Source organism: Pseudonaja textilis, chromosome 2 (assembly GCF_049901715.1).
Source record: "Pseudonaja textilis isolate UNSWEBS1 chromosome 2, rPseTex1.2, whole genome shotgun sequence".
Taxonomy (NCBI): Eukaryota; Metazoa; Chordata; class Lepidosauria; order Squamata; family Elapidae; genus Pseudonaja; species Pseudonaja textilis.
The window spans coordinates 21,898,536-21,911,481 of NC_141991.1; the positions used below are offsets into that span (position 1 = coordinate 21,898,536).

Below are 12,946 nucleotides of genomic sequence, written 5' to 3' on the forward strand. Positions count from 1 at the left end.
ACCAAGTAATGTCTTTGTTTAATAGTTCTTCCATTTCTTCCCCAATTGCTTTTCCCTTCATTTCATCTAAATAGTTTCTTATCCTATCTTCATTAACTTCTTCCTTTTTATATAACTCTTCAAAATATTTATGGGCAATTTCTTTTTTCTGTTCTATCCCTTGTTGTATATCCCCCTTTCCATCTATTAGCTAGTAAATCAATCTTTTTTCTTTTTTAAAGTCTATATGATAGCCATCTCCCTGGCTTGTTGGCATGCTCAAACTGAGTTTGTCTGGTTGTATTCAAATTTATTGTTCAATTAAATTCAATTTATGTTTAATTATTGTTATCTGATTTTTCAATCTTAAATCCTTTGGGATACTCTGTAATTGAGTTTCTAATTCCTTAATTTTTTCTTGTAGTTTGTTTTGCTGGGCGTATTTTTCTTTGATCTTCTTGGTGTTATAAGAGATTATTATACCTTTTATTACTGCCTTCATTGTATCCCAAATGTTTTGTTTCGTAGTTGCTCCATTATTATTTTCTTTTAAAAAATAATTTAATTCCTCCTTGAGTTTGTTAGTGTATTCTTTTTCTTTTATTAACTGAGTATTTAACGTCCATCTTTTCTTGGGTTTTTCCCTATCCTTCCATATTATCTGAATTGGATTGTGATCTGCCCATTCATTGGGTAGGATTTCAATCCCTTTTATCTCTCTTGCTATTTCCCCATTCATCCATGCCATGTCAATTCGTGTCCATATTTGTTGAGGATTTGAATAGAATGTAAATTGTTTTTTTCTCACGATTTAATCTTCTCCATATATCAATCAAATTTAACTCCATCATTTCCATGCATATTTTGGGAAGCTCTCTTTTTTTCCCTTTGTTCCTTCCCCCATTACTGTGGTCTTTTTGATAATCAGCAATAGAATTAAAGTCCCCTATAATACAAGTATTTCTTTTTTCCAATCCTACTGTTTTTCCATAAAGATGCTTAAAAAACTCTTTTTTTTCTCCATTCGGGGCGTAGATTACCACTAAGAGAATTGGGATGGCATTAATCCAGATCTGCAAAACCAGAGTTCTTCCCTCAGGATCCGACCATATTAAATTTGCTTTTATATCCTCTTTAACATACACTGCAATTCCCTTCTTTTTCCCGGCGTCTGCTGGTGCGGTGAATAGCTTTCCTAATTTCAGGCATTCTAAGTATTTTTCATCTGATTTCTTTATGTGAGTTTCTTGTAGACATACTATATCAGCATTTTGTTTGATTAATTTGGCTATTATCCATTTCCTTTTTATCGTTGAGTTTAAACCATTTATATTAATTGATAGTAGTTTCTTTTCTTTTTTCATTTAATTAGTTCTGTTTCGCTCTTTGCCTTGTGACTGCTCCGGTCTCTCCTTGTGCCTGAAGATGTGTCCTACTTTCTTCACTCTCCTGTTGTAATTGAGTATTTTCTTGATTTCCTAAAGTTCTGTCTCTGTTCTTATGATAACCTTGGTCTTCCTGGGAGTTTGTTTCCAGTTCGTCCTTACTGTTCTGATCTTCCAGGCCTTCCAACTGTTCATAAACTTCCTGGACCTTTTCCATGGAGTCTATTTTGATTTTCCTCTCGTCCCATGAAACTAACATCTCCTCTGGGATTAGCCATTTAAATACGATTCTTTTCTGATTTAGGTAAGCCGCTAAAAATTTATAATATCGTCTTTGTTCTCTTACTCTTCTTGGTATTTGTTTGAGAACCAAGACTTCTTTGCCTTTATACATGATTGATTCATCTCTTGACATCCTATATATGATGTCCTGGACACTTCTTGCAAATTGAATATGGATTTCTCTTGGGCATTTGTGGCATCTTGCATAGTTAGTGCTAACACTGTAAACTTCATCAAACTCCCTCAAAATGTCATCTTTCTCCTTTTCCAATAGTCCTGCCAATATTCCTGCCATTAGTTGTTCCAAGTCTTCTTCTTTTGATTCCACTATATTCTGGAATCTTAAGTATGTAGCAGCCTTATCCATCTCTAGGTAGACCAGTGAGTCCTCCATTTCTTTACTCACATTCTTTAATTGTTCATCTACCCTTTTTAATTTCCTTTCAGTTTGTTCTGTCCTTTTCTCTACCTCTTTTATTGTTGCTTCATTTTTCTCCAAGGCCTGCTGTAATAATCCAACTTTGTCCTCTACTTTGGAGATGTCCGCTTTCATTTCTGCTTTTAGTTTCCCCATCTCCTCTTTTAATTCATTTATATCTGCTCTCGTCTCATTATGGTTCTTCATCATTGTTTCTTGCAGCTTCATCATCGATTCCTGTAAAGTAAGCAGAATCGATTGGATATTGGCATTCAAGGTGTTAGCTTGTTTCTCCACTGGTAATGTTTCTTCAATTGTTTTTTGTGCTATAGGCGAAGCTGTTGCTGATGTGGTTGTTAACATCGGGGTGACCTTTCTTCCAGTTTTCAGAGTTGTAGTTGTTGTGGAAGTCATTTCTTTTAAGATTTGTTTTTGTTGTTGTAATATATTAATTATATTACCCCCAAATTAACATTCAGTAATAGAATCTCTATATTAGGATTAACCAGTATCTAATTACTTAATCTATCTATCTACTGGATATCTGTAGTCTTTGCCAATTTACTGGAGTATAGGTTCTTGTAGATAAGAATATTATCACCATATTATTTTAAATCCAGATTCTAAATCACATATATAATTTTGTAAGGCCTCAATTCTCAGCCTCTATACATAACTTCCATGTAATAGAAAAATATATATAAATATTATACCCAAACCCAACTATATTTAAATATTATAGATAAATATATGTATTATATAACCTTATTTTGAATATTCTTAAACACAAACAGTATTACATTCGTCCCCAAATGGATTAATTAAATATTTAGAGTGATCGCACAATGAATTGTAATATTAATATATAAAATCCTCTATAGTTATTAATTAAATAATACTTAATGTTCTTACTATTTTTCCTATATATCTAAGCAAAGTATAACTATCACTATTATTAATAAATAAATTAAATCAGTTAATTCAATTATTTAACAATCAATTACAACAATCAATTTTCCTTTCCCCAGGTGTACATATTTATGAACATTATAAAGAGAGATTGAAGGAGGAGAGATAATTCATCATAGCACCGGAGGGTGGGGGAGTAAAGAAAAAAGAATAGGTGTATTACAGGAGAGAGGGAATAAAGAAGGGGAAAAAAGAGTTTTAAAGTAAATTTTTAGCTTTCTGTCTCTAAGTTTTAAGAGCTTACACTCCAAACACACCGGAAGTGGGGAGGTAAGAAATGCTGAGTAGTGACTGTAATTACACAGTATCTCCACATATTCAGAAGCTTCCACTTTTCCTTTTCGTCTTAGCGTTCCTAAGTTCAATTTTCCTGATTTTCTTCAGATGGAACCACCTCCTCAGTTAAATCAGTATACTCCCTGAAGGGCAGTAATGTGGTTTACATCAGTTATATTGTTACAATAACTTCAGGATTTCTAAATATCGCCTGTAGCTCCTCACTGTTTCTATTCCGCCGGCTCCAATCTTCTTCCCATCTCCAATTTAATACAGTCTTTCAGAGTAAAAATCGAATGAAATAGTCTGAATCCCCACACCTTCCAGTCACCTTCCAGCCACAAGATTCCCTTCTATTAATATCGGTGTGGTATATCTCCCGACCTTGTAAGCTTCCCTATTTACTTGTTATTGTCCTCTATCTTTCTTCTGTCTGCCAAGCCCCTTCACTTTCATTTGTCTCGCATTCACTTTTTAGCCACTTCCTTTAAGGGCTCTGAACAGACTCTTGTAGCAGCCTTATAAAAGTCTATAGCATTCCAATCACCCTCTCCACCACTAATTTTCTCTGACACACTCTCCACCAAAGATCCCACAAACTGTCACTCACTCGCTTCTTTACATCGGTTGCAGTCCGGACTTCGGAGCCACCATTGATGAGCGGCTGTTTCTTGCTTGTTGGGCTCTGGAGGGCTCCTCTTTGCTGCAGGGGGGTTGCCTTCCTCACACTGCAGCTCGAGTCTCCCCCACGCCGGCACAAATCTCTCCGGGACTCGTGCACCCTCAAAGAATTGCACCAACCGCAAAAAGAGGTTAACTGAAACCACAGGTGGGCTTCTGCACCTCTGCTCGTCCTTGCCTTACCACTGGAAGTCCTATAATCTCCTTCTTTCTTTCCTCCCTCCCTTCCTTCTTCATTCTCCTTCCTTCTCCTTTCCTTCTTTGTCTTTTTCCTCTTTCCCTTTCTCCATTCCTGTCTCTTCTTGGATGCTTTGAGTGCAAAAGAGGAAACATTTATCCTTTTGTTTTGTTTTTATTTTTTTTTCCGCTAGCCCTCTGTCAGTGAAAATGGAGCTCATTGGGGCATGTGCTCCTCTCCCAAGCTTCATTTTAGCTGACAGAGGGCTGCAGGAGGCTGTTGTGGTTGGAAACGGGGGCTGAGAGGGCCAAGGTTGAAAATGGGGCTGGTCCTTTGCTCTTTTCAGGTCGGCCCGAGGGCCAGATCTAAGTGGGCCTTGAGTTTGACACCGTTGCTGCAGAAGGTAAATGGAGCATTTTACATGTGCTGCTGCCTCTGTAGGCAGCTGAGGCCCCCCAGCCCACACCAGGTTTCCACATGCTGCTAGACCCTGTAGGGTCTGGTGGTCTGGTGGTTTGGGGTCTCCAGGGCTTTCCCCACCTTTTGAGGCACCCGCATGTTCTGTTTAACAACCTGTATGGTTGCTTAACAACCACAGCTGGGAGAGCTGAGATTGTGCTCATTGAGAAGCAGTCACATGGCCACCTCACTTAATGATCAAGATTATTAATTATTATGATTATTAATGTTTCAATTGCGGTCATAAGCTGTACTTTTAGCATATGGGTGGAACTTCTACACATTTTCCATTGCTTCTGTTCCTTTTGAACATATTGTACACTTCAATTGCTACGTTCCAAATATGGGAGTCATCCTAACAGGTCACAGTTACATTTATGAGTCATGTGTCTTTTTGTACTAGGAATTCAATCTCATCTTATTCATGTGCCATAATTGAGGCATCAGTGTATTTTAAAAAATGCCTGTGCACTTCTTGTTCCAATGTTCTTTCTGGCTTTTTTTTTTTATCGAGTGGCTGATGTTTCGTAACAGCCACATTCCCACTTTCTTCTATAGTGCATTAGACTTTAATTTTGATGTTTCTTTCTGTTTTTTTTCTTTCAACCCTCACAGGATTCAATTTCAAGCCCTCTTGAAAAAGATCTTTGCATATTTGGCCAGGTATATTTTTACCAGACCATGTGCAGTTCAATCTATCTTTCACCATCCATCCATCCATCATTCCTATAACTTAAACCATGGTCTCAGAAACTAAATCTCCCTAGTTGTAAGGAATGAAGTTGGGGGGAATATAAGCATCCACTGAGTTGGAAAAAGAGGAGGGAAACATTTAGCTCTTTGACTTGGTACTAATAAAGGAGGATATCTGTAGCTTAGGGTTGACACACAGACATTCTTGCAGATGTTTCGTTACCCAAACTAGGTAACATCATCAGTCCTAGGACATGTCTGCAGGAAAACAAGCAAGATCAAGAGCCCCAAGGACCCTTCTGACTTGGCCTATACAGTGGTATCTCAGGATTCACCCTTAATTGTTTCTAGGAGGAGCAATGAATACCAAAAACAATGAGCACCCAACAAAAATTTCCCATAAGGAATAATGTAGTGAATCACAAAAAAGCCGACATCAAAAAGTTCTAGCTTGTGTGTTGAGTACCAAACAAATGATGAGTAGTACTGTGACAAAATTTTCACGTCAGAATGTGTAGAGTACCAAATTCGATGAGTTTCAAAGCAGTTGAGTACCAAGGTATCACTGTATAGAATTTGATTTTTGTGTACTACAGCGGGCAAGTCTTCTATGTACATATGCGACTTCATTTTTTGTCTGCTAATAAAGAGATTACATCTAAACAAGTCATTATCTGAGAGCTTTCTACTGATAAGCAGCTGTGGTGAACCCAGTGGTTAGAATGCAGTATTGCAGGATAACTCACTGCTCACATCCAGGAGTTCGATTCTGACTACCTTAAGGTTGACTCAATCTTCCATCCTTCCGAGGTTGGTAAAATGAGGACTCAGATTGTAAGCTGTTTAGAGAGGCCTGTAAAGGACTATGAAGTGGTACATAAGTCTAAGTGCTATTGCTATTAGTCAAGCTCTGAAAAAGGGTTTAAGTGGAGAGCTTGGCTAAAGCAAAGCGTGGTATCAAGCTTGATATATGTGGACAACATTTCCAAAAGCAAGTGTTTTCCTATTTTCTTCTTCTTTTCTTTGCTACTCCTATTCTATAATCTGAAAGGAGGCTGAGAACACCATTGTTGTGTCTGCAAACAAACACACTTTAGGCTTATATACTGCTTCACAGTGCTATACAGCCCGCTCTAAGCGATTTACAGAGTCAGCATATTGCCCCCAACAATCTGGGTCCTAATTTTACCCACCTTCGGAGGATGGAAGGCTGAATGAGACGGAGTGAGGCTGGTGAGATTCGAACTGCCAAATTGCAGTCAGTCAGCAGAAGTAGCCCGCAGTACTGCACCCTAACTACTGCGCCACTGTGGCTCAAGTAAGACAAATACTTTTGAGGAAGTCCCATCTACCCTTGGATAGCCTCCTACTGGAGGAGCAGATTCACTGTTGGAGGTGCTGCTGAATTGGTCAGGAATTTTTTTTTACATGTTTTAAATAGTTTTCCAGAGAACTTCGGATTTTTTAAAAAAATGAATACCTAACTTTTTTTTTTTTTTTTTGCAGGCAGGTCTGAAGTGTAAAGGAGAAGGAGATAATGACACAGAAGGCAGAAAAAGACTTAAAAGAGGAGGTGAGGGAGCAGCTCCTCCAAATTAAATTAAGATTTATTGATTTAAAATCTGTATGCTAGATTTCTACCTTGCTTTTTCTCAAGGACCTTAAAGCAGCTTACTTGAGAAAATCCTTTTGTTTCTTTTTTCTTTCCACAAAAACAAGAAATATTTGGGCTCCATAAGCCTGTATCTGACAATAAGGGGGAAAATGTGTTATGGCCTTCAAAACAATGGGACTCTGAGGGTCGTACAGCAAAAGAGTAAACAAATAAACCCCCAAACCGAATATTATTAAAAACACATGGAATAATATCATGATGGGACAAACGCCTTTAGGGTTGTTTTTTTGTTTTAAAATCCTAAAAGCCCGAACCTGTTTGTTTCATGACAGTAACAAAGATTCTTTGGGATATCAATGTTTTGGTTCAGTTTTTTTTTAAATTACCACAGGAGGTGGAAGTGCTCAAGGCTTTCATTTTTTATACATGCGGTAGAAACATTCTTTGTTCGATGCAAACGTTTACCTTAAAAAAAATCTTTATCTAAATGAGTTCAGTTGGTAAGATTAAAGCCGGATGGAGATGTGTTCTGCAGTGTCGAACGTATGCGCCAGTCATTGACTGCATCTCATGCTAACAGATACAAGCCAGAAGGTAAGTGGCCAGGATCCTGCCAGGTCCTATTTAGTGTGAGCAATGCAATCCACAAGCTTAATGCTCCATTCAGTAATAATGCCTGGGTTAGGAAAAGGCCGGTTGATGCCCTTAGGAAAAGCTTTAAGGTTTTAGGATATTCTTCATCTACGTCAGCCATCACATTCTATTTAAGAACATCAGGAGAATTCTGCTGAATTAAATCCATGACACCTAGCTCTGCGCTCTATTTTTGTGTGTGTGTATCAAATGGTGACTAAAAACACAGCAAATGGTTGCCTTTTGTTCTTGGGGTAGATATATAATCAGCTGAGGTTTTCGTAGGCTTCTTTTTAGACTCTCAAAGTTTGTTAAAAAGCACAAGCTATTGTGAACTGTAGTTCATTTCATCAAGTGGGCTAGAGTGGTGCAGAATTTAAATCAGGATGAGGTAGAGAGAAAACAAGATGTTTAGGCAGATACGGATTACATATAAGACTGATTACAATACAGTTAAAGGTAAAGGTTCCTTCGCGCATTCGTGCTAGTTGTTTCCGGCTCTAGGGGGTGGTGCTCATCTCTGTTATAAAGCCGAAGAGCCAGCGCTGTCTGAAGACGTCTCCGTGGTCATGTAGCCGGCATGACTAAACGCCGAAGGTGCACAGAATGCTGTTACCTTCCCACCAAAGTGGTCCCTATTTTTCTACTTGCATTTTTACATGCTTTTGAACTGCTAGGTTGGCAGAAGCTGGGACAAATAACGGGAGCTCACTCCATTAGGTGGCGCTAGGGATCAAACCGCCAAACTGCTGACCTTTGTGATTGACAAGCTTATTGTCAACTAAAAAATACTTCTTTGGTCTTTTTAGTTGCCAGCAAAAAGGGAGTGGGGGCAAACAGTGCATTCCTCAAATGCTTCAGATAATTGCTAGGCAGACGAAGCTGTTGGAACCCTATCACGCAGTGTCTTAGCCACTAGATCTTGTCAACTAAAAAGATACTCCTTTGGTTTTTTTAGCTACCAGCAGAAAGGAAGTGGGGGAAAATAGTGCATTCCTCAAGTGCCTAGATAATCACCCTGGAAGCCCAAAGTTGTCGGAGCGCAAGAATATTACTGGAGAGCATGATTGATGGCTTTTGGCTATGGATGTGTCCCATTGGAGAATATACATCCAGGTGGTGGTGGGAAGACCAGGATCAAGAGGGAAATGAATGATGTATTTTAGTATCGGCTGCATCCAGCCAGTGCCAACATGGCCACTTCTAATAAATCAATTTTCTTTTCTCTGAGAAATGCACCTAAAAACTTATGATTTGAATGGGGGTGGATTTGTTGGAGTCCATTATGTTTGTTTGTCAAGCATGTATTAGATAACAGATATAAGTACCGTGTTACTCACAAAATAAGGCCGGGCCTTATTTTTTTTTGACCCCCCCAAAAATGGGTAGGCCATCTTTTCGGGGGTGACTTAATTTCCCCCCACTTGCATCCTCGGGTGGGTGGGCAGCGACAGCTTGGATGTTGATTTCGGCGTTGGTAGGGCACTTCGTATCAGGAGACCTTCCACCACCGTTGCTTTCCCTTCTCCCTTGCTGCCGCGGCATTTAGAGCAATGCTGTGGCATTTGGCGTAGCCACGTGTGGCCAGTCAGGGCTCCTCCCTGCAACTGGAGCCTGGCAGAGACACTCGGCTTCAGGCGCTCCTGTCGCCACCTTCCCTTTGCCTTCGAAGGCAAAGCCAATTATTTTAAAAACGATGCCCTACTACCGGTACAACAAAGACCACCCTGCCTGAGAGGGCAGCCCAACCCCATGTGGGGAGGCGAATCTCCCAGGGCCGCAGTGCAGGATCGGCCCACCTCAGGAGAAGTGCCCAGCTGCCATCCCTGCCTGGCGCCCGGTCAGAGCGTGAAGAACTTAGCCTGGGGCGCCCAGCGCAGCTGACAGGTGGGCCCTCCTTCCCGGCAGCAGAGCTCTCACCAAGGCAGCGAGCGCTTCCCCTCCGGACGCTCCACTCATCCCGCCAGGGCCGCGCCAGAGCCGTGTGGGCTGGACAGAGCCAGGAAAGCGAGCTGCGGGTGAGCGCCCGCCTGCCAAGCAAAAGAGCCGGGCAGACCTGAACTTGGCTTCCTTCCCAAGTCCCTCCAGTGCAAACCTGAAGGGGCCACCGGGAGAGGGTGCCAGAGGCAGTGATAGCACCCACCCGTCTGCAGACAGGGAGGCGAGGTGATGGCAGTGCTGCTTCCCTGGCCGGCAGAGCTGCCCGTCCTTTCCACCCCTTGCCCAGCCCGTCCCCATCCCCACGCATCTCCAAATGGGCTGGCAGCTCCAAATGCTGCAGTGGAATGGGCATCAGGCAGAGGCACTGATTCAGTGGGGCTCAGCTCGGAGGAAGATGAGGTGCAGGCCGTCGCCTTGCCTCCCTGTCCACGGATGGGTGGGTGCTATCACTGCCTCGGGTGGCCTCTCCTGGTGGCCCCTTCGGGTTTGGGTTGGAGGGACTTTGGAAGGAAGCCAAGCTCAGGTTGGCCTGGCTCTTTCACTTGGCAGGCAGGTGCGCACCCGTGGCTTGCTTTCCCAGTTCTGCCCAGCCCGCATGGCTCCGGCGTGGCACTGGTGGGATGAGCGGAAGGCCCGGTGGGGAGGTGCTCGCTGCCTTGGTGAGAGCTCCACTGCTGGGCAGGAAGGCCTGCCTGTCAGCTGCACTGGGCGCCCCAGGCGAAGCTCTTCACGCTCTGCCCAGCGCCAGGCAGGGATGGCGGCTGGGCGCTTCTCCCGGGGTGGGCCGATCCTGTGCTGCAGCCCCGGGAGATTTGCCTCCCCACATGGGGTTGGGCTGCCCTCTCGGGCAGGGGAGGCTTTGTCGTACCTGTAGTAGGTTGTCGTTTTTAAAAGAATTGGCTTTGCCTTTGAAGGCGAAGGGAAGGCGGCGACAGGAGCACCTGAAGCCGAGTGTCTCCGCTGGGCTCTGTCTGCAGGGAGGAGCCCTGACTGGCTGCACATGGCTGCGCCAAACGCTGCAGCGTTGCTCTAAATGCCACGGCAGCAAGGGAGAAGGGAAAGCAACGGTGGAGGAAGGTCTTCTGATACGAAGTGCCCCACCAACGCCAAAGTCAATGCGGGCAGCACCATATCCGGGTATGCAACAAAAGTACTTCCTAACGGCAAGCCCCCGCCATTCCCCCCCATTTCGCATGTTTAATATAGGCCTTAATTTGGGGGGAGGGGCTTAATTTGATTTTATGCCGATAAAACATGCTGGGCCTTCCTATTGGTGGAGGCCGTATTGTTGGGGAAACACGGTATAAACATGATTATTAATACATGAAGTGGATAAGAATAAAAGGGAGCATTAGGACAGGGGCAATAGGAATGTTGGTGCGCTTATGCACGCCTCTTAAAGGCCTCTTAGGAATGGGGTGAGGTCAACAGTAGACAGTCTGAGGTTAAAGTTTTTTGGGTTTTGTTTGTTGAGATCCTTCTGAGATAATGTCATGATTCCAAGTAATGATCCCAATCAGTTCAGGACTCTTGGGGCTGTAGCTTTTCTCAAAGATCTCCTTTATTGGGTTTGTTCCAGTGTGATTCCAACTCTAAATATTTCCTACAATTTGGCATAATTAAAAAATTACATATTCCCCACCCCCACCCCACCTGGTTGACCAACCAGGTAAGTGGCGGACTTCTCAGCTGCTTCCTCCAGCTGTTATGAGTGCTCATTGAGATGACCTTGGTTCCCACCAGCCCTATCACTGTTATGTCTGGCACATTAGAAGAAAACATTTCACAGTCCCTTGGCCCCCTCTTCCCCCCATACAGTATGTATGGCAACTAAGAAATGAAGCAAAAGAGAATGTGACTTCAGCTAAAGTAATTTCGAGAGTTGACAGATAAGCTGAAAGCTTTTGACATTATATGTGTTGAGCCATCTGTTGTTTAATTATATTGGCAAACTTTCTTTTTCCCAAAATGGCTACTTTACAGCGTATAGAATAACAGAGTTGGAAGGGACCTTGGAGGTCTTCTAGTCCAACCCCCTGCCCAAGCAGGAGACCCTATATCGTTCTCTTCCAATTGCTTCTTAAAAACCAACCCAATCTTTATAATCTAGCATGGAGATTCTGTGAAATTGAAATGCTTTAACATTTCTTTGTCCTTGTTTTGATCCATCTCATTACCCAGTTCATAGGGTTCTAATTGCTTCTTAAAATGGTTGCTAATTTCCTTAATTGGATATCAACAGGATACTGATTTCACCCCAGATTCCAGATGACCTCTACTGTGGCTTAGCACTATACAAGTGATGAACAATGCGTGGGACAACGTGGAACTATACAGGGCACTAACAACCAGCAGCTCACGTGTCAAACTGATACTAGACCTGTGGCATGAAATAAGTTTCAGAGTTATGAAGCTAGGAAAGCAAATTTTGATTCTTTTTCTTTTTTCTTTTCCTTCCTAGGATATACAGCTTCATTGATAGATGGGCGCACGCAACGCAGTATCAATGTCACCTTTTCTCTCAATCCAGATCGCCTCAAGCAAGCCAGACAGTATGTGGAGAGAGCTATCAAGGTAATGATACTGACTGAATTTGCCTCCCTAGATTAGCTTCCCTAGATCAGCCTCAGAGTACAGAGAAGGGCAACAGAGAGGATTGGGGGACCAGAGGCTAAAACCAGGGGAGGGCTTCAAAAATTTTAGCAACAGGTTCTCTGCCCGGTTGCTGGGTGGGCGTGGCCTGGTTGGCCTCCTGCACCATGGTGGGTGTGGGTGTTATTGCCCTCCCTGGGCTCCGGAGGCTTTCCTTGGGCCTCCAGGAGGGCAAAAATGGCCTCCCCGGGCTCTGGAGGCTCTCTGGAAGCCAGAAACGGGCCCACTTTCGGCCTTCCCAAACTTCTGGGAGGCCCGTTTATCACCCTTCCTGAGCCTCCGTGCACACCCTGCACTTACCTGCATCCAAAATGGGCCACCTGGGGACTCCTGGGAGGGGCAGGGCGGGGTGGGCGGGGCCAGGCAGTTAGTGGGGTTTGGGGGTTCTCTGAACTGTGCATAATCTTAGTTAGGGGATCTCCCCAAACTCCAGCAGCCCATCCCTGGCTAAAACATATGAAGAATAGTTGCAGGAACTGGGTATGTCCAGTTTAACGATAAGAAGGACTAGGGGTGACGTGATAGCAGTGTTCCAGTATCTAAGGGGCTTCCACAAAGAAGAGTATGTCAGCCTCTCTTCCAAAGCACCAGAAGGCAGGACAAGAAGCAATGGATAGAATAATCAAGGAGAGAAGCAACCTAGAACTAAGGATAAATTTCCAGTGAAATGGCTTCCCTCCAAAAGTTGTGGGTGCTCTGGAGGTTAAAAACACTGGTGGTTTTTAAGAAGAGATTGAACAGCCATTTGTCTGAAATGGTATAGGGCAGCGGTCCCCAACCTTTGT

General features: G+C 43.0%; 1 protein-coding gene across 5 annotated transcripts in view; it reads left to right on the plus strand.

The window, feature by feature from the left end:
* Nucleotides 1-12,946, plus strand: part of TTLL3 (tubulin tyrosine ligase like 3) — a 48,457-nt gene that overhangs the window by 7,724 nt on the left and 27,787 nt on the right. For 2 of the 5 annotated variants that reach the window (XM_087923487.1, XM_087923486.1), the window contains exons 3-4: nucleotides 6,831-6,893; nucleotides 11,971-12,083. In XM_087923487.1, coding sequence (XP_087779613.1) covers nucleotides 6,831-6,893; nucleotides 11,971-12,083 — 176 coding nt within the window. Of the gene's footprint in view, nucleotides 1-6,826; nucleotides 6,894-11,970; nucleotides 12,084-12,946 lie in introns of all 5 variants that reach the window. The other 3 variants (XM_087923489.1, XM_087923488.1, XM_087923490.1) reach the window with 2 other exon arrangements.